The sequence below is a fragment of the Lampetra planeri genome, chromosome 35, assembly GCF_965212315.1.
Source record: "Lampetra planeri chromosome 35, kcLamPlan1.2.h2, whole genome shotgun sequence".
Lineage (NCBI taxonomy): Eukaryota > Metazoa > Chordata > Hyperoartia > Petromyzontiformes > Petromyzontidae > Lampetra > Lampetra planeri.
In genome coordinates this window covers 1,481,202-1,501,312 of record NC_136141.1, presented here as the reverse complement: position 1 = coordinate 1,501,312, position 20,111 = coordinate 1,481,202, and the positions used below count along the sequence as shown (strand labels likewise).

The following is a 20,111-nucleotide window of genomic DNA, read 5'->3' as shown; positions in this document are numbered from 1 at the left end:
ATCCTAAAAAAAACTCTTTGAAAGTGTTTTTATTCGACTTGTGATATCACACGCGCCAGCACGCGCGCACGTTTTTGCTCGCGTTGAACGACATTTGCACTTCCTGGTGAACGTGCATTTGACCTCCAATATCAGGTCATTGAAACATGAGAAATAGTTTGAACGTGAACAGTGCAACTTTTCACTCGAGTATCACATTGTCGTGTTGCTGACATTTTGTCCAAATGGGGGGGTGGGGGGGGGGTCTGCTTGCTTCGAAGCTGCTTATGACAAGTGCCCTTGCGGTTACAGAATGTGCGCGTTAAAATAAGACACTTGGGACAAAGTCAAACATTCCCCCCCCCTCGCTACAAGTTACCGATTAGTGCGGCCAAGATGCTTTACGGCGACGGCTACGTAGTGTCAGCGGGCCGGATGTGGTCGACAATGTCAGATAAATAACAAGCTTAGCAGCAGTAATCGACGGACGTTTATTAACGAGGTTCTACGATTAATCTAACAGTGCTGTTTGTTGCTGGCTGCGTTGAGCCCTTTTTTTACACGCTTTTATTTAACTCACTTTGTTGTATCCTCATGTTGTAACCCAATATTACCTACTTCCCAATGTGGTATCGACTGCAAACTTGGTATACTTATGTCATACTGATGACAATATATTCGATCATAATTTTGTTTTAAACAATCTTTTTTATATGTTATGTTTCAGCTAGGGTCTAATTGTTCACGCTCAACTAACGTTGGCTGTAGTTGCCCACAGTCCCTTCCCTTATGGCAAGCCTCGGGGCCACTTCCTGGAGTCGTGGAGTTCTTCCATTACTAGTCAATTTCATAAAAGCGTGTTTAAAAAAAAGTTTTTTAAAATATATATTATTTGGCCTGTGCTCAGCAAGTGATGTAACGCACAAACACGCACACGCATTGGCATTTTCCACGTCTTGGACATCACCAACAGAATATTTTCTTTTCAACTGATTGGTCCACACCAGAGACAGCTTTCTTTTGAGCCTCGTCTTAGTTTGGTGTTTTAACATCTTAACAGCTCTTCTCATATTTTGGTACTGGCAAAGGAGGTCCCATGATGTAAATTCTCATCCCGAGCTCTCAATACTCACCACGCACCCACAATACCACCCACCACAACACCACCCACCACCACCCACCCACAACACCACCCACCCACAACACCACCCACCCACAACACCACCCACCCACAACACCACCCACCACCACTCACAACACCACCCACCCACAACACCACCCACCCACAACACCACGCACCCACAACACCACCCACCACAACACCACCCACCACCACCCACCCACAACACCACCCACCCACAACACCACTCACCCTCAACACCACCCACCCACAACACCACCCACCCACAACACCACTCACCCTCAACACCACCCACCACCACCCACAACACCACCCACCCCACTCACCCTCAACACCACCCACCACCCCGCCCACAACACCATCCACCACAACACCACCCAGCACAACACCCACAACACCACCCACCTCACTCACCCACCCACCACCCCGCCCACAACACCACTCACCACAACCCCGCCCACAACACCACCCACCACCCCGCCCACCGAGGCACCACCCGGCCCCAGTGACGGGCTCTGTGGATCCGGGTCCCCGCGTCAACTGATCGCGCCCGGGGCAGGCGGGCTATAAGCGACACCCGAAACCACCACAACAACAACAACCACAACAACAATCACCACAACAGCAACCACCACAACAATAACAACAGCGACAACAACAACCACCACCACCACAACAACAGCAACCACCACCACCCCACGAAGCCGGGGCCTGTGGGAACAAAGCTGGGTTCGCTGGGGCCGGCGTCTCGCATGGCGGGCGGCTAGGAGCGGGGGAGACAAAGGCGGACCGTGGCGACATCGCCCCCCGCTCTGTAACGCGCTGCCGCCACGGCGGTGAAGCAGGAGAAGCAACAGCAGCAGGGGCAGCAGCAGCAGGAGGGGAAGCAGGAGGTGAGTGTGATTCGGCGCTGTTGTGTTCAGGTCACAGGCGACGTCGCGGGGTGACTGGGGAGGAGGAGGCGGCGTTGTTTGTGGGCTCTGCGTGAAGAGGCCAATGCTGCCCCTCCTGCTACTGCTGCTTCTCCTACTGCCCCTGCTGCCGCTGCTGCTGCTTGTGGTGGCGAGGGGGTGGAGGAGGAGGGAGACGCGGGGACAGAGAGAGAGCGGCTCGCTTCGTCGTCCACGACATCGCAGGCGTCGTGCACGACGCGGCCTCCTCCTCGCCACTGACACTGCTACTACTACTCGTTTAACAACAACAACAACAACAATACTACTGTACTACCACTACTGTACTAGTACTACGACTGTACTAGTACTGACACTGCTACTACTGTACTACTACTGTACTACTACTGACACTACTACTGGTTTAACAACAACACTACTACTGTACTGCTACTACTGTACTGCTACTGTACTACTACTACTGTACTAGTACTAGAGGCAGTGGGTGTTGGTCACTCCCGGCGTTGAAGCTCTCCGCGTTATATTTACATTTGCTCAGGGCTGGGAGGCTCGTTTTAACCATACTTCACCGCGCTGGTCAGTGTGTGTGGGGTATGTGGGGTGGGGGGTCCACACATCGCTTGCCACTGATGGTGGCCGGGAGTCGAACTCTGCTGGCCTGGCTCGTAGGCCAGGGCGCTAGCCACATTGCGTTGCGTAACAATGTGTAGGGTGGTCCAGATGTCTCGTTACCCCCCTCCACCTCCCAATATAATCATCTTATAAGCAAGTGGGGGGGGGGGGGTCACAAGACATCTGGACTGCTGCCCTGTTGTAGGGCAGTGCATGTCACTACACACTGTACGGTGCCGGGTCCCAGCTGTGCCGGTCGCCGTGTTGACGACTCAGCCACAGTTCGCTGTCACGCCGCGGTGGTGTCCTTCATCACGCCGTGGACACACTCATACAGCAGCAGCAGTGATGGTGGTGGTGATGATGGTGGTGATGATGGTGATGATGGTGGTGGTGATGGTGGTGATGGTGGTGGTGATGATGATGATGGTGGTGATGATGGTGGTGGTGGTGATGGTGGTGGTGATGATGGTGGTAATGGTGATGATGGTGGTAATGGTGGTGATGATGGTGGTGATGGTGATGATGGTGGGCACATTGCTCGCTACTGCTGCTGCTACACAGCCGTGCCCTGCACTCTGCTGCAGGGCACTGAGTGGGTGAGCTCTTGTGGGACAGGACGCCGTCGTGGCAAGCTGGACAAAGGCGTTGTGTTGTGTGTGCTGTGTTGTGTATGCTGTGTTGTGTATGCTGTGTTGTATGTGCTGTGATGTGTGTGCTGTGTTGTGTGTGCTGTGTTGTATGTGCTGTGTTGTGTGTGTTGTGTTGCTCAGGTTGTGTTGTGTCTGTTGTGTGTTGTGTCTGTTGTGTTGCCCAGGTTGTGTGTTGTCGGAATGTGATGTAGTTAATGATGTTGATGTAGTTGTTGATGTAGTTAATGATGGTGATGTACTTATTGATGGTGATGTAGTTAATGATGGTGATGTAGTAACCAATTGTTGTTCAACTCCTGTTTGTCGTCTAGCATCTGCTGCTCGGGCCTTATTTGGAAGTCTTCAACACAACAAGAGTCCAGACGTGACCAGCATGGCCAGACTGTGGCAGCAGTTTGGGTTACTGCTGTGGAAGAACTATGTACTGCAGGTAAGGTGGCTCGTGGCAATGTGTGTGTCTCATGGGCAGCACTTTCGCTCTTCGTGGGCGGTGAATATTGTCCACGTGCTTTGTGCGGTTTTCCGTCGCTTCAACAGACCCCCCCCCCCCCCCCCAAAAAAAACCCCGAAATATTTGCACAGTCAGCCGAGGTCGACCAAAACTGCGGCGTTGCGTCCGCCGATAAAGTTCGGCACAATAGCGCCGGTTCTCGGTACAGAGCGATTTCTGTCACTCGAACACAGAATTCTCCGCACTGTCAGGGTCAAACCCATACAGGTGGATACCCTAAGTGTGTGTGTTCGAGTTAATTTTGTATTTACCAAGTGAGACCTCAAGAGACACCAGGATAGTCGTATTTACAAGAGGCATGCAGGAATTATTGGTTAATGCAGTACAGCACGTGTACTGCCGCTGTGTGTGTGTGTGGTTAATGCAGTACGGCACGTGTACTGCCGCTGTGTGTGTGTGTGGTTAATGCAGTACGGCACGTGTACTGCCGCTGCGTGTGTGTGTGTGTGGTTAATGCAGTACAGCACGTGTACTGCCGCTGTGTGTGTGTGTGGTTAATGCAGTACGGCACGTGTACTGCCGCTGTGTGTGTGTGTGGTTAACAATTTCCCCCCGTGGTTTATGGTTAATGTGGCTCTGTACAGCACTTGCAGTGTCTGTTTGGTTCGTGTGGCGCAGATCCTGTGCTGTGGTGTGTGTGGTTAACGTGACGGCACGTGTGCTGTGGTGTGTGTGGTTAACGTGACGGCACGTGTGCTGTGGTGTGGGTGGTTAACGTGACGGCACGTGTGCTGTGGTGTGGGTGGTTAACGTGACGGCACGTGTGCTGTGGTGTGGGTGGTTAACGTGACGGCACGTGTGCTGTGGTGTGTGTGGTTAACGTGACGGCACGTGTACCCGTCGTGCGTGTCTGTGTGTGGCAAAGGAGTGGTGGCGGAGTGGGCAGTTGTTCACACTCGGGAACAACAACAACAACTTTGGTCATTGGTATCTGCCCCTGCGTTTCCCGTCCTCAAGATCATGCCAGCCCAACAATAATCACCTGCTATTGTATGTCAACGCCATCACTGTGGTGTCAAAGGTGGCCAGGTGGTGCAGTATTGGCCACACACCACCCCCTCTCCTTCGTGTGCTGTGCCAGCCTTAATAGGTGCTCGCTGACACCAATTGACACGTCTGTATGGGTTCAATGGAGTGGCTTTGTTCGGTTGACACAAAGGCGGTGTCGGGTTCCCACTGTAGCATCGTGCCCCACCACCACACTGGCTGCGTTTGTGTTGGACGTCGAAGACGCGCAAGTTGCCCGTACTATAGTTTGGTTAAGCTGAGATGTTATGTAATTATAATTACATCAGTACTTGCTCCTTGTTAGGGTGTGTTGTGTGCTTGTGAGACGGAGTTCATGGGGGTCACATGACACATTTGTTGGTACCATTAGAGAAGGAAGAACGTAAGTTTTGCCAAATGATTACATCTCGAGTAAAAGTGAATTATGCAACAACACACTTCACTTGTATTAGCCATATACACAAACTGGTATCAACTAAATGTTTACTACCTTTCGTGGAACCAAGTTCTGTTCTGGGATTTCTGTACAGTGTACACCGAAGAATACTAGAGATTGATAAAAACAACAAAGACGCCACCTTGGAGTAATATATAAGGAATATTATGGGGTGTACAGTGACCGGTTCCTGCCAGAGGAATGTGGAATTGTCAACATTGCAGACGGAGATTAGGCTGCCCTATGCCGGCTTGGCTTTGTTTTTAGTTTTTCTGGAAGAGAGGACTGAGCCCTTTTCGCGTCACGCCCGGGATCGCAACTCCCCATGAGGGTAGGAGTCACCGCACATTGAATCTTCGTGTCACGGTGGCCCAGCGCATTCTGTCCCAACTAACTCGTAACAGTTCAACACGTCGTAGGCTTTCTCGACCAAAATTATCCATAATAGTGTTTTTTTTGGGGGGTTAGATCCCGTAAATACAAATGTGTCGGTGAATCCCGCAGCCAATTCATGAGGTTTGTCACATCAACAAAACGTGCCAATTGGTTACTCGTTCAGCACACCCCCGAATGTGTTGGAGAGTAAACCCACAACATTTACAATTCGAGTACTCTGATGTTTTGCTAAGGGTAATGATCAACTTGTGAAAAGCAACAATGCCCTCGTGAAAATGTATAAAGTTTAATCATCAACTAAAGATGCACTGAGTTAACAGATAAACGAGATGTTCTCATTTTCGAATTGCAATAGGAATAAAAGCTGCCATGCCACACTAACTCACATCGACCAATCCACTGCTGGATGAAGCCTCTTAAATGTTTGCACTGTTTTCTGTTCAGCGCCTTGAGGTGCAAGTCTAAACTAAAACGAAACTAAACTTGTTATTTTACCAGGTTAGGCCTACTGAGCTGTACAGCTCTTTGTTTAGAAGTGACCTGGCCACATATGATAGCTCAACGAAGTGGCTTATCACGTGGACATTTCTATCAGCCAAATACTCTAAACGCATGTTAATAAATGTGGAGGGAAAACCGGAGGACCCGGAGAAAAATCCACGCGACTGTGAGGAGAGAGAGAGAGACACGCAAACTCCAAATATAGAGCAGCAGATCATCAGGGTCTGGATCGAACCCCACGACCTGCCGCATACCAGGCGAGGTAGTTAACATCTCGTCACCGCATTTACACGCTCCATGAATCTAAACGTTATCGCGTGATGATGGCCCACACTAACAGGGTACAAAGCACCCATTTTCGAATCCGGTAATTTTGGATTAAGAGTGAGAAGTACCGTTGCACAACAAAAGGGCTGCTAATCTTTCGCGAAGTTCAAGTGGATTCCACATTGGAATATCGTTGCCAAGTTCGGGTTGGAGTTGTCGCTGTTTTATATGCTCGGTGGTCTAGTCCAAAGCCAAACAAGTTGGTATTGATAAGGCGCTGACTGGCTGTCTGCAGTCCCTGCATCTCTGTTCGGTTTACCCCATCACCACGCTTCGCTGTAGGCGTACAATGAGCGAAGGCTTACGGTATTTGTCCCGATTATATTTTAAGGAAAAAATGAAGGGGGGGCATCTTGCAGTCCGCGGGCTGTGTGTTTTCACGTTTGTATAGTACCAACAACACCCAATACCTCGCACTGAACGCAATATGTGGACCGCAGTATGTGAACTACACGTCACATTTCAGTTGTAAGCGTAGGAATGCGCGTAGCGATTTTGTTTGCACAGCTTGAGTTCGCATGATGGGACAAACTCATGGGTGCACATTGGTGAAGGAGCGGTCATTTGATTCTCGGGGCCCGTTGGCGGTCGTTCGGCAGCGTGCACCGATAAGCTTTAATTTGTTTTGGAATAGTTTACTAAAGATTCTCGTTGAGAATGTTTCTGTTTTTCTTTGCTCCTTTGAAGCTGTTATTTTTTTTTTAATTGGAAGTTTTTGTACAGTAGTTCACAGTAACATTTATATGCGGAAGCCTCTGGTTAATGATTACCCCCATAAGTTGGCAATAAAGCGATTTGTTTTTATTTTGTTATTTTGGTGATCTAGGCTGCTCTTGCATTGAGACTTATCCTGGTCTCTTTCTCACCTGGTTAAATAAATTAACTTGAAACCGCAAACTTGGGGCCGTCGAAATTGGAGGCTGATTGACCCCAAGACCTAAACCTTATCTGCAGTCCATGGTCAAAGCACGGGGAATGTTCATTGCGGTCATAAAAAGTGCAAGGTGTTAGTTAGAACAGTAATAGATTAGTGGTTGGCAGCTAAAGTTTTTGTTTTAAGCGGGAGGCTTGTGTTACGCAAATACATCAACAGCCTCAGACCGTCTTCTTGGTTCTTTCGGTAAAGTCACGTAGAAGGGAAGTAATAAAATAATAAAAATAAAATATAATAAAATAATTCTCACGACGTTTCGGCCACAACGCAAGCAGCCGTCCTCATGTGAAACCAGGTCAGCGTCGCCTCGACTTCCCTTCTACGAAGTCGAGGCGACAGCGTCGCCTCGACTTCCCTTCTACGTGACTTTACCGAAAGAACCAAGAAGATGAATCCCTGCAGTCACGAAAGCTTTAAATCGAAATTTAGCCTCGGACCGGTTCTCGAGTACAAAACGGTAGAAACGCACAGACACGAGACAAATTGCAAGCACAATGTGTAACATCAAAATCATCTGTATCCTCCAGTGTTGCAGGAGGATATACAACTACAAGGGTAATTCTACGATTTTGGACGCACATTGGAGACGCTTAAAATCTGTGGGTCATCGTTAGTGTAAGTGGGAATATTTCATCAGCCGTCTCGGACTGTCATTCGGAGAGAAATAATTTGTTCACCTTCTGCTCATAAAAACATCACGGTGTCAGGCGTGCCCAGACAAACTGACCTTTTCCCATCCATGCTGGGATGGCGATGGAGTGCATTCGGTTCCGCATGTGTGTGTGTGTCAGACCATTCTCGCGGTCCATAAATAAGCCATAATTTCCAAAAAACCCTGGATACTTTCTTTCAAAGTGATAGGCCTTGAGGTCTACTTGCTGGAACTTGTCCGCAAGTCGCTGTTCGTGTTTTCGTGACCTCCCTATTGGCCAGGTCAGAGGTGTCTCCTAAAACTTGCTGCGACATTGGGGGTGTCGTGTGGGGCAGAGAAGCCACCTTAATAAAAACACGCTGTGTAAGACTTCAAAATGTGTCGGCGTTTATGGTCTGTCTGCAAAGACTCATAGAATAAGGTCGGAGCAGCTTGACACACACACACACGCACACACACACACACACGTGTGACGTGTGACGTGTGCAGCCAAAGGTCAGTGAGTCGGATCGCGATTTTATTTGTTGATTTGTGTTTGGGAGGCGATTAGTTCCTTCTCATTTCAAAGCTGCTTAAAAGACGTTTGTTTTTCGTATGGTTTTATTGATCAAGCTCAAACTACTTTCGGATTGCAGTTCATTCATCATGAACACCTTCATGGATATAATATATCGAGCAAACTTGATAGGCATTAGAAGTTGGCTTTCATAGCCGATGATTAATATCCTTACAAAGCTCTACTTTTTAATTCACGCAGTTGCTGATGTGTGATGCGTGTTGTGCATTGCATGATGCGGGGTGAGTGGTGCCTTCTACATGGTATGTAGCGTACGGTACCTGGTGTGCGGAGTGGACCACATGCTGCATGGCACGTGCTGCAGGCTGTGTGGAGCATAGTGCGCGAGGCCTGACACACAGCATGTGGTGCAGAATGCATGTGTGTACGTATGTTGAACTTCTTTCGCACTGTGCGTCGCCAACCGTGATAATCGTCAAGGAGCGTAAACCATCATCACGTGGACTCCGGTCATCCTCGCAGCAGCGGCTTTTGGCTAACCGTCGAACAAAGCTTGTCACCGCATCGCGCACTTTCAGATGCGCTTTTGTGGCCGTCTGGAACGTTCTTCTTTCCGATATTAGGACGCCACTGGATCTATGCACTTCTAAATCTAGATGGACAAAATCATTTCTTGAGAACTGCTTTTTGTGTTTAGTTTGTTGTCCTTCTGCCGCACCTCTGATTATTGTGGTTGGCGACGGATGGTGAGAAACAAGTTCAACATACGTACGTGGCATAATCGAAGGTGCATGGCGCGTGGCACACCGCGCTTGGTTTACGTCGCATGCAATGCGGTGCGTGTTCGTGTGTGTGGCGCGTGTTGCGTGAGCAGAAGCGCCAGGTGCTGGTGACGCTGGTGGAGCTGGCTCTGCCGGCGCTCTTCGCCGCCATTCTGATCGCGATCCGGCAGCGCGTGCCCGAGTCGTCGCACCCCAACGCGACCATCTACTCGCCGCTGTCCTTGTCGCACCTGCCCGAGAGCCTCATGCGGCTCCACTATTATCAGTTCCCCGAGTTCCGCGACAAGGGCTGGTTCCTGGCGTTCACCCCAGCCAACGTGACGGCCGTCCACGATGTCGCAGAGCGCGTCCAGAGAGCCGCCACCGGCACGCTCACAGGTGCGCCTGCTCTGTGAACGCGCGGCCGCCCCCCCCCCCCATCCGCCCCCCATCTGCCCCCCACCTGCCCCCCTGGCAAGATGAGTCCAATCGGAAGCAAAGTAGAAAGTAGGCGCTTGAAGCATAGGATTTTGGCGGTCTGGGTTTGCGTCTGTACCCGGTGCAACGTAGAAAAGGGAACGATTAACGAGTGCGCGCCGTGATGCGTGAGCGCCCGCTTGACTCGGTGTGCCGCGCGTCTCTCCGCAGCGCTGCCGTTCGATTCGGAGGCTGAGCTGCTGGCCTTCATCAAAGCGGACAATAGGTCGGCGGAGAACGTCCTGGCAGCGATGGTGTTTGAGAATCGCTTCGCCCACGCCGATGACCCGCTGCCGGAGAAGGTGAGCATGCGCCAGGAGTGGCCCGTTAGCGTCGGTCGCCTATCCCTAATTAAACTAAAACTAATGTATATTTTTTCCTTTCCCTTTGCCAAGTAAGGCCCACTGAGCTATTTTAGCTCTTTTATTCAGATGCGACCTGGTCACAAGTGACTCAACGAATTGGCTCGCGTATCATGCGGACATTTATGAGCAGCCTAATGATCAGAAGGACACACGTGTTGATTTTCAATGTAACGGTGCCACGCGGTTCTGTGCATCGCCTCCCCAGGTGACGTACTCGCTCCGCTTCAAGTACAGCCCGCGCAACGCGCCTCTCGACGAACAGAGCCAACTCAACCCCAACAGGGACAACGACTGGATCACCATCTTCCTCTTCCCCCTGTTCCAGCTGCCGGGCCCGAGGGAGAGACACATGAAGGATGGTGGCACGCCAGGTGGGGTGGCGGCCTTCGTCAGTCAGGCGGTCGGTTTAGCAGTCAGTCGGTTAATTGTTGAGTTCGTGAATAAATTGGTCGGTCCTTTCAACGAATCAATTGATTGGTTGGTTAATCGATGAATTAGTTGCTCATGCAATTCATCGGTTCTTTAATCAATGGATTAACAAGTCATTCAACCAATTAACCTGGAAAACAATTGATCTTACTTGGACTGAATCAGTCAATGATTCAGACAATCATTCAATAATGCAATCAATCAATAAAAGAATGAGTCAGTGAATCAAGCAATCAATTGGTCAGTCACGTAATAGGTCGGCTTAGTCAGCGAGCCACACCGCCGAAATATGACGCGTATAATGTGACGAGGTTTTTTGTAAGCCCCGCTCGTGGCGGCCGGCGGTGGTGAGTCTACAAGCAGCTCACCTCAGCGGGTGCTGGTCGACCGAGCGTACCACAGCATCACCGTGGAAACGATGGCAAGGTACGGCCTGTGCCTGCGAAAGTTACAGCGACGCCTTCTTGACCCCCCCCCCCCCGCCGTTGCTGGCCTGCCAGGTTACTACCGCGAGGGCTTCCTTGCGACGCAGCGCTTCATCGACGAGGCCATCACGGCGGCGGCGGCGCAGCGGCTCGGCCGTGCGGCCCCCTGGGTGGCCGTGGAGGTGCAGCGCTTCCCGTACCCGCCGTACCGCGACGACATCTTCATCCTCGCCATCCAGACGCAGCTGCCGCTGCTCCTCATGCTGAGCTTTGTGTACACGGCGCTGAACATCGTGCGCACGCTGGTGCACGAGAAGGAGAGCAAGCTCAAGGTGGGTAGGGGGGGGGGGTGAGCGGCGTTGGGGTGTTGGGGTGGTCGCGGCTCGGCGAAGTCGAGGATCGGAGGGAGTGCGGCGAGTAATGGCGCCCAGATTGCGCCAGCCGGTTAAAGATTCATTTTTGTAGGTTGTCGGCCGTTTATGCAAAGACGTCAAAATAATGTAATCGCGTTACTTTTAGGCTCGTGGAGCGTTTCGAACGAGGATTAAAGAACTAAATAGATCTAGAAAAGATAAAAATGAGAGGGTGAAAATGGGAAAAAAAGAATCGATTATTGAATTGCTACCCCTCAATGGTGACGATTCATCAACCGCGTTGTGATAATTCGTTAAAATAAAGTGTTCAGCAATCAATTATTGTTAATAATGTCGCGAGTGTGGCGCCTCTAGTGGTTGCAGGGGTGGAGCGAGCGGCTCCTCGCAGTCGGGAGGTTGTGACTTCAAATCCTGGTTATGGGGGTTGACTCAGCCCATCATCCTTCTGAAGTGGATAAAATCAGTACCACTTTGCGTGGAAGTCTACAGTGGTTGTCCTGTGGATAGACTCACCCCTGGTTTAGGAATGTGGAATTCGCCACCACTGGCTCTGGGCTCTAACCAGACTATGAGCACTGCCTTGATTCCATTTAAACGTTATTACTTTATTTATTTAATGGGCGCAATGGTGGCGTGATGTTAACTACCTCGCCTGGTATGCAGGAGGTTGGGAATTTGATCCTGACCCTGACGCCTGTTGTATACGTGGAGTTCTCCCCGTGGTTGCGTGGATTTTGTCTCTGGGTCCTCCAGTTTATCCCTCCACATTTAGAACCATGTATTGCGATGATTTCGATTATTTTGCTGCTCTAAATTTAATCATAATGTTGAGCTATCATTTAATACCTCAGTGGGTTTTACCTGGTAAGAATGAAAAATTGTTTGGTTTTATTTGTACATTTTTGAGTTATTTGTTTGCTTATCCAATGCTTTGCATTCCTGTCGTGTTTTTTAATGTGTTTGTTGTAACGCTCGCACCCCGTGCCCCTACTGGACATCTGCGAAAAAGAGTTTTATATTTCATCGGATTTCTGCGGTATTAAGAAATATTCTGACGCGGCTTCTTGCTCGTGTGAGTAGCAAATCACTTTGCCCCCTGTGTTGATCTCGGTAGCCTGATAGCGTGCCGTTCAAGCGCAGGCGTTGACTGTCCGTGTCATGCCGCCGTTGCAGGAGTACATGAAGATGATGTGTCTCAGCAACTGGCTGCACTGGACCGCCTGGTTTCTCAAGTTCTTCATTTTTTTCCTCATCTCCGTGTTTTATATCACCGTGCTCTTCTGTGTCAAGGTGAGACTCGGGTGGCAACACGGCTCCTGGCAGGCGTCCATGAACGTGAGATCACGCGCACAGCTCGTTCGTTTGCTAATCCACTGCCCCACGGGTCACGGGGGTCGTTTGAGCAAACTGTCACCACGACGGTCAGTGAAGGAGTGGAACGTAGACACGGCAGCGTATGACATACCTGTCAGCCCACACGGTTCACTCCGTATTCTTGTGCAGGGAAATTGAGTTTTCAGGTCCATACGGCGTACAGCCGTTTCAATACGGGCAACAAACTTTCTTCTATTTTTTTGTGTTTCTCCCTTGTGATGGGACTTTGTAGGACGAACGTTGAGATGTATAAGAGGAACGAGGTGACCAATAAGGTCTGAATTGGTCTGTAATAAGGTACGGGTTGACAGCTATGGTGTATGAGTACAGTACAACAATGTATTATACTGCACCGTCATCCACTGCCGACAGCGTAGCACCGCAGCAGAACTACAAAAGCTCGTTTCATGCGTGGTCGTTGCCCATCCATGCACTGTCCAAGCTCAAGCCGGCTTAGCTTGCTATGAATAATTCACCCAGCATGTGGTCTGTCTGGTCTGTAAACATCAACATTTCATCGCGCAGGCCTCTACCATCGCTTGTTTTATTCCACACAGACGAAGTGGAGTTTGTCTGGATGAGAACCGTAATGCTCCATCAAAGAGCTTATTGAGTTGAGGTCTTAGATATTATGTTTAGCATATCATTTTAACTTTTCCGTTGTAATATATACAGTAAAAGCTTGGATTGCGAGTAACTTGGTCCGCGAGTGTTTTGCAAGACGAGCAAAAATGGTAAATAAATATTAATTTGATAAACGAGCGAGGTCTTGCAATACAAGTAGTACGTGTGTACGCTTTGTCTGCCGAGCGTCACGTGATCACAACTGATATACGAGCGCTTTGGTGTACGAGTGCTTTGGATTACAAACACGTTTCCGGAACGAATTATGCTCGCGATCCAAGGTTTTACTGTATATAGGCACACTGGTGTGCAGGCGTAATCATGGCTTTATTGCACCAGTACAATTGAGGGTAGGGTGTGCGTGTGAGCAGTGTTGCAGTGGTTCACACTCTGTGCTACAAACCTGGCAACCGAAGTTTAATTCCCGACCATGGCTAACATCAGCGGCGAGTGATTTCGTAAACGGTCCTGGTCCTCCGGTAGGTTGACTGGGCCATAAATTAGAATGTAGCGTGTTGTGTAAACATCAGCGCTGGAGAGACAAAGGTGGCCGGTTGCGGCCACGGCCACGTCACCCTTGGTGCATCCTTGCCGGCCTTGATCGTAGCTTGATAACAGAACTTGCCCACACAGTCGACGCAAGCTATGTGAGAAAATGGTTTATTTAAGAGCAAGCAATGTGGCAAATCACTCTTGGCCCATCACTGATGAAATCAGGATCAGAATATGTATTTATACTGGAAGAATACGATGAGCTATGAAGATATTTTTCACACATTTCCCGTAAATAAGCCTCGCAGCATCACGACGCACACTTTATTGACCACATAGCCTGCATATGCGATGCATAATTTAACAGATATTTTAAAATGTACCAAGTATTTATGAAATTAGCAATTTATTTAGTGACGTTTATCACCACCGCTCTGTAAGGGCTGTGCGTAGAAATTTCTGGCCTTCAGGGACGAATGCAGTCCATCGTTTTGCTTCTGCAAAACGACAATTGAATTTGAACGTGGACGATGCAATTTATTTCAAGGAGAAGGCAGGTTCATTGCTGCAAGGCTTCTGATGACGGGTTGTCATTATTAAGACTAAGCCACCACAGGCATAGGTATGTACGTTGAACTTCTTTCGCGCCGTACGTAGCCAACCGCGTTTATCGGAGATGCGGGAGAACGACAACAAACTAAACACTGAAAGCAGTTTTAAATATTCGAGATGGTCAGATCTCGGAAGCTAAGCGGGCGTTGAGCCTGGCTAATGCTTGGGTGGTCGACCACCACGGTGTGGCACTTGTTGTCGGCGTGGGTCTGTGCGGTGGCCAGGAGGCGTCTGTGCCGAGTGCCGTCGCCTCGTACGCGCGGCTCTTCTCCCAGGTCTCTCGTTCCCTCCCACGCCTCAAACGCTCGTCGGCCCTTTCAACGTTCCGACACGTCCGCAGGTAGCATGGTGGGTGGGCGTCCCATTCGCCGGTGAATCTCGGGACGCGCAAGCGGCTTGGGGTTAATTTTATTTAGAGAGGCATAGCGCCGCTGTTTTTAAAGACATTGTTACTCACCGCAGAGAACTGTAGCAACACGACCGCACTCTACGATAGCTGGCGCCAAGCTGTGCCACACACCCTGCCTCGTGGCCTTCTACTTCTGTTGAGAATCGATTTGATTTGATTTGGAATCGATTCCGTCATTGGAACGGAATCGTAAGAAAAAACTGATGACGTACGTCATCGAAACAGGAAACGCTTAATGGGATTGTCGAAACATTCCAATGAGGGACCCTTTTGAAAGAGAGTCTTGAGACTGTGAGGTTTCCCTGGGTAAATAATTCGAATTTGTTTAAAATATTTGGGGGAACAGTGCGGCTCAGTTGTGACTGCACTTCATGATAAACCCAGCGGCCTGAATTCCATTTCTAACCCCCGGCTCACATCAGTGATGATCCTGGAATCACTCCCCACTCCCCTCACTTCAACCCACAACACTGGGCAGCCAGCCTCGTGAAGTATAGTCAGACGGACCCCCATTATCAACACTGCATGGGGAGGCCATCATCCAGTCGTGAATTGACAAACAGCCCGTGAACTATTACCAAGTACTTAAGCGTAAATAGTTGGCATTCATCTTCCATTCCTCTGCTGTTTCCATAAGCATCAGCTGTCCATACCCGTCCTATTGACCACATCACATTGTTTAACTTCGGACACCCAGCCCTTGTTTTCTTAAACCTTTACACTCGCAAACCTTTACACTCGATAACCTTTCGCCTGGTTGCCTGCATGGCTGCATGCTTCTCTGCGTATCTTGTTTACACACTGATCTGTGTATATCCAGCGAGTGATAATCTGATTGTTGTTGTCGATGTTTGGATGGCGTTGGCTGTTAGGCAACAGCCTTTAGCGAGACTCCCATCTTGAGTGTTTAAAATCGGGAGGCACTTTTCTTCGTGGACACCGGTTTTCCTGCATACCAGGCCCCACGTGTAAAGTGCAGTCTCCAGCTATTAATCCACTCCATCTCCCTGGCCTCTCTCTCTAAGTATGAGCTACAAAGAAGAGCCATTGTCCGAAAACGTCACCCGTTCTCAATGTTTCCCTTTGACGGCCACAGAGTTATTGACGAATGTGTTGAGTTGTTTGTTATTTGTGTTTGTGCACCGCTGCCAACGCAGCAGCAGCAGTAGCAACATCACCACGTAATTTTCCTTTGTGCTTGATTGGTGTGAGTGAAACAAGTGGCCTGTCCTACCCACACGTGCACTGGAGGGGATTATGGGAGAGTGTTGGAGTGCAGAATAGGTTCTAGAGGACAGGACCTTGTACGGCTACGTCTGGCATGCATTTGAATTATCTCACACATTATTCTTTGCACGTAATAATTCAAACCGGAGTTTTATCCCATGTACTTGCCCAGCTGTGTGGAGTGGTGGCGCAGTGGTTAGCACACTGCGGTATGAATCCAGCAAACCTGAGTTAAGCCACTTGGTCGTGCTGTCATTTGTGGCCAGGTCGCTGCTGAAAAAGAGCTACTTAGCTCAGTGGGCCTGACATCTGCTAAAACAAACAAACAAAAAGTTATATTTACAAAAGTTTCCAGCTAACTACAGTGCCGAGTGATAGCTGAACCGGTCCTCGGTCCTACCTTTACTGACATCAGAATCAGAAGCTTTATTTATTCTGCAGGAGGAATCCGATGAGCTATTAAGCTCTTTGTCACAGATGTCCAGTGGGGGCAGGAGATAATTCAATATCCACTGACCAGGGTGGTGAAGCATGGTCAAGCAACCTTCACGACTGCCATCGTCTGGCGAGGCCTTCATCCAGCAGTGGATTTACAAAGGATCGTAGAACATTAGGATTATGATTATAATTCTGAGTTTTATTCACAGCTACGTTTAGTCAATGAACTGTATTGAAATAGACACGTCAATAAAATCTCGAAGAACCGGTATGTTGGAGATTCCACTGCCAGTTGCTGTCTTTAACTGCTGTGCTGTAAAGTAGAACTTCTAAGTATTCACGTAACACCCGGCGTCTTTTAATAGGCGACTTTAACGAGGCAATATAAAAAAAGCACTTTTCCACCAAGAACCAACCACCACCAAAGTGTATTTTTTGCAAAATATCTCGACTACTTTTTATTTACCAGGTGGGGCCTGCTGATCTATAGAGCTCTTCTTCAGAAGCGAGCTGGCTATCACAAATGATAGCCCAATGAAATGGCGTATCACGTGAACTCTAAACGCGTGATGTTGATTCGAAATGGGAAGGGAAAAAACCAGAGGACCCGGAGAAAAAATCCACGCGACCACGGGGAGAGAGAGAGAGACACGCAAACTCCAAACATACAGCAGGCGTCATGTCGGGATCGAACCCACGACCTCCTGTATACCGGGCGAGGTAGTTAACATCTCGTCACCGTGGCGCCCTTATCACAAACCTCGTGCTCTTTACCCTTAACCGTGCCTCTTATATTATTCACCAAGGTTGCCAGCGGTAATATCAAGACATTTTGACAGTTACGCAAAAAATAGCAACGATTTCATCACAGGCCGAGCATTCCTCGGTCTGTTGACAGCGTACAGGTGGCCACTGGAGCACCTCCTGCAGAAGCGGAGCCAACAGTGGCGAGCGTGGCACCTTTCAGGAAGAGGGGAGGGGGGTACGTGGCTAGGCATGTAACACATCATCGATTCAAATTAGGAAATAGATGAATTTGTCGAACCGTATGCATTTTTGGATGTTGAAATTCTTTCGCGCACCGTACGTCATCAACCGTGCGAATCCGAGGTGCGGGGGAAGGACAACAAATGAAAAGCAGTTGTAAAAGAAATATAGCTTTCAATCTAGATGATTTAAAAGTGGATAGCTCCAGTGGCTTCCTAATATCGGAAGGAAGAGCGTTCCAGACGGCGTGCGATGCGGTGGCCGTCTTTGTAAAGTTTGTGTACAAACCTGCACGCATCACCTTCACGTTGATGGGAAGAACGCGACAGAGAAAAATAAGGCCAAACGAATGAAGCCGTACAAATGAGGCACCACAGATGACAAAGTCAACAGAGATGAGATCGTACAAACAGGACGGTACAATGGAGGCAATGCAAACAGCACAGTTAAGAAACGGTGAAGGGTCGGGAGCCTCCAGCACCCACGGGTCATACCAGGGCCGTGACTCCCATTTCGAACGATATTCAGATGTTTATCCCTCAATGCGCGAGCATCTTCCCCACACGAATTGCTTCACTACGGGGGGGGGGGGGGGGGGGGTGGTGCGATAGTTTATTCCACGTGGCGACACCTCGCGCGGTGTCTCGTCTTAGCGGCGTCACCGCAGGAGGCTTCACGCAGTGGCAGAAACAACTGACGTGCGTGCCGTGATGTTTGGTGATGCGGGGGGGAAGGGTGGGGGGAGCCTGCAAAAGGTACGGTATCGGAAAGTCCGATTCGACCCTCGCTCAACAAAAGGGTTCTCCACCCCTTGGCTTTAATTGAATCGCGGCTTCGGCGGAATCGATGGAACGGTGGCGGTGGGGAAGGGGGGGGGGGAAGGGGGGGGGGGGGAGGTGGGGGTTGGGGAATCGTTTCGGCGCCCTGGCGAGGGACGGTGCGGAGCCGCCGCGAGCGTGCGTCCTGTCGCCCCTCGCAGGTGGGCGAGCGCGGCGCGGTGCTCAACTTCAGCGACCCCACGCTGGTGTTCGTCTTCATCCTGGCCTTCTCCGTCTCCACCATCTCCTTCTGCTTCATGATCAGCGTCTTCTTCTCCCAAGGTGAGCGGGCGACGACGCCTCTCCCGGCGGCGCGGAACGCGGGAGGAGCTTTCGGTGAAGCGGATCCGGCCGGCGCCTCGTGTAATTCGTGTTCAACGTCGCGGTGATTTCCTGCTCGGACGAGCACCGAGGCGGTGCTCGTATCCTCGTTACACCCCTGAGCCAGCGGTGGGTGATTCCACATTCCTATGGTGGAATGGGGGGGGGGGCAAGGCAATCCGGAGGACGACCGCTGTTGACTTCTGCGCAAAGTGGTAACTCATTTTATTGATTTATTGCTTGAACAAATGTTACTGGATTATGATGGACTGGAAGCCAATAGGAATTTGGGCAATTTCTATTTATTAATTTATATGTGGAGACACCACAAAGTGCTTCTGTTTGCCACTGGCCCCAGGCCCTGTTGGTGCTTGTTACCTGGGGCAGTTTTACGATCGTGGCTGTCTGTCGGGTCCATGAGGACAACTCGTAGGATTCTTCGGGTTCACTGCAAATGCCAAAGGCTCAGAAAATAGAACTGTGGCATGCAAACCTGACACAAGACACAAACACTGCGTGCAGAGAACAGGACACAAGATACAAACACTGCGTGCAGAGAACAGGACACAAGACACAAACACTGCCATTCAGTTCACCAGTGTCGTCCGCTGGCCATCGTCCCTCTTGGCGGCGTCTCCATCCCCGCGGGCGCTGATTCACCGCCGCCCCTTTCCTCCCCGCCGCGCTCTCTGTTTCCACAGCCAACGTGGCGGCGACGGCGGGCGCCTTCCTCTACTTCTTCTCCTACATCCCCTACTTCTTCGTGCTGCCCTGGTACGACCAGATGAGCCACGTCCTCAAGATGTCCTCCTGCCTCATCTCCAACGTCGGCATGGCCATGGGAGCCCAGCTCATCAGCATGTGGGAGGGCAAAGGTGCGGATGGATCCCCCTCCCCGGTGCACCCCTTGACACTCACCCACCAGCCCCGTTGGCCGGACAGATTTGTTACCTGCCGCTGTAATTACAGCGCTGCACACTCCGGATTGATCGCAAAAATAAGTAGAAAATTCACAACGGTGCAAACAACAACCGTAAAAGATTTTGTTACTTGATTAGAATCGTGATCATGAATGGTGGCTTCACCAGTTGACTTACAGTGTGGTGGGGGTGAATCACTGCATGGCTGATCTAGACAGAGAGACATTATCAGCGTCACCATAGTCAGCCACGGCACGTGGCCCTGCTGAGTTAGGCCTCCCCGCACCGTCGCCATCTCTCGCGGTCTTCTCGTGCACGGTCCAGCCAGCACCGGTGCGCGAGCTGACCTCATCGCTAGAGCGCCTTTAACTTGCGCTAGACGGCAGGGCCGAACGTCGGCCTGCCGCGCTGTTCGCCCGGCGTAAGGCGGCGCGTTGATTGGCCGGTGCGTCGTGCGTGTGGAGCTGGTTGCAATCACCA

General features: G+C 50.3%; 1 protein-coding gene across 1 annotated transcript in view; it reads left to right on the top strand.

The window, feature by feature from the left end:
• Positions 1 to 1,592: 1,592 nt before the first annotated feature.
• ABCA3 (ATP binding cassette subfamily A member 3) overlaps positions 1,593 to 20,111 on the top strand; it is a 45,324-nt gene continuing 26,805 nt past the window's right edge. The window contains exons 1-9 of the mRNA XM_078610786.1: positions 1,593 to 2,013; positions 3,608 to 3,726; positions 9,453 to 9,738; positions 9,988 to 10,118; positions 10,387 to 10,552; positions 11,111 to 11,367; positions 12,583 to 12,699; positions 18,552 to 18,672; positions 19,413 to 19,586. Of these exons, the coding sequence (XP_078466912.1) occupies positions 3,670 to 3,726; positions 9,453 to 9,738; positions 9,988 to 10,118; positions 10,387 to 10,552; positions 11,111 to 11,367; positions 12,583 to 12,699; positions 18,552 to 18,672; positions 19,413 to 19,586 (1,309 nt within the window). The 5' untranslated portion in view covers positions 1,593 to 2,013; positions 3,608 to 3,669. The remainder of the gene's footprint in view (positions 2,014 to 3,607; positions 3,727 to 9,452; positions 9,739 to 9,987; positions 10,119 to 10,386; positions 10,553 to 11,110; positions 11,368 to 12,582; positions 12,700 to 18,551; positions 18,673 to 19,412; positions 19,587 to 20,111) is intronic.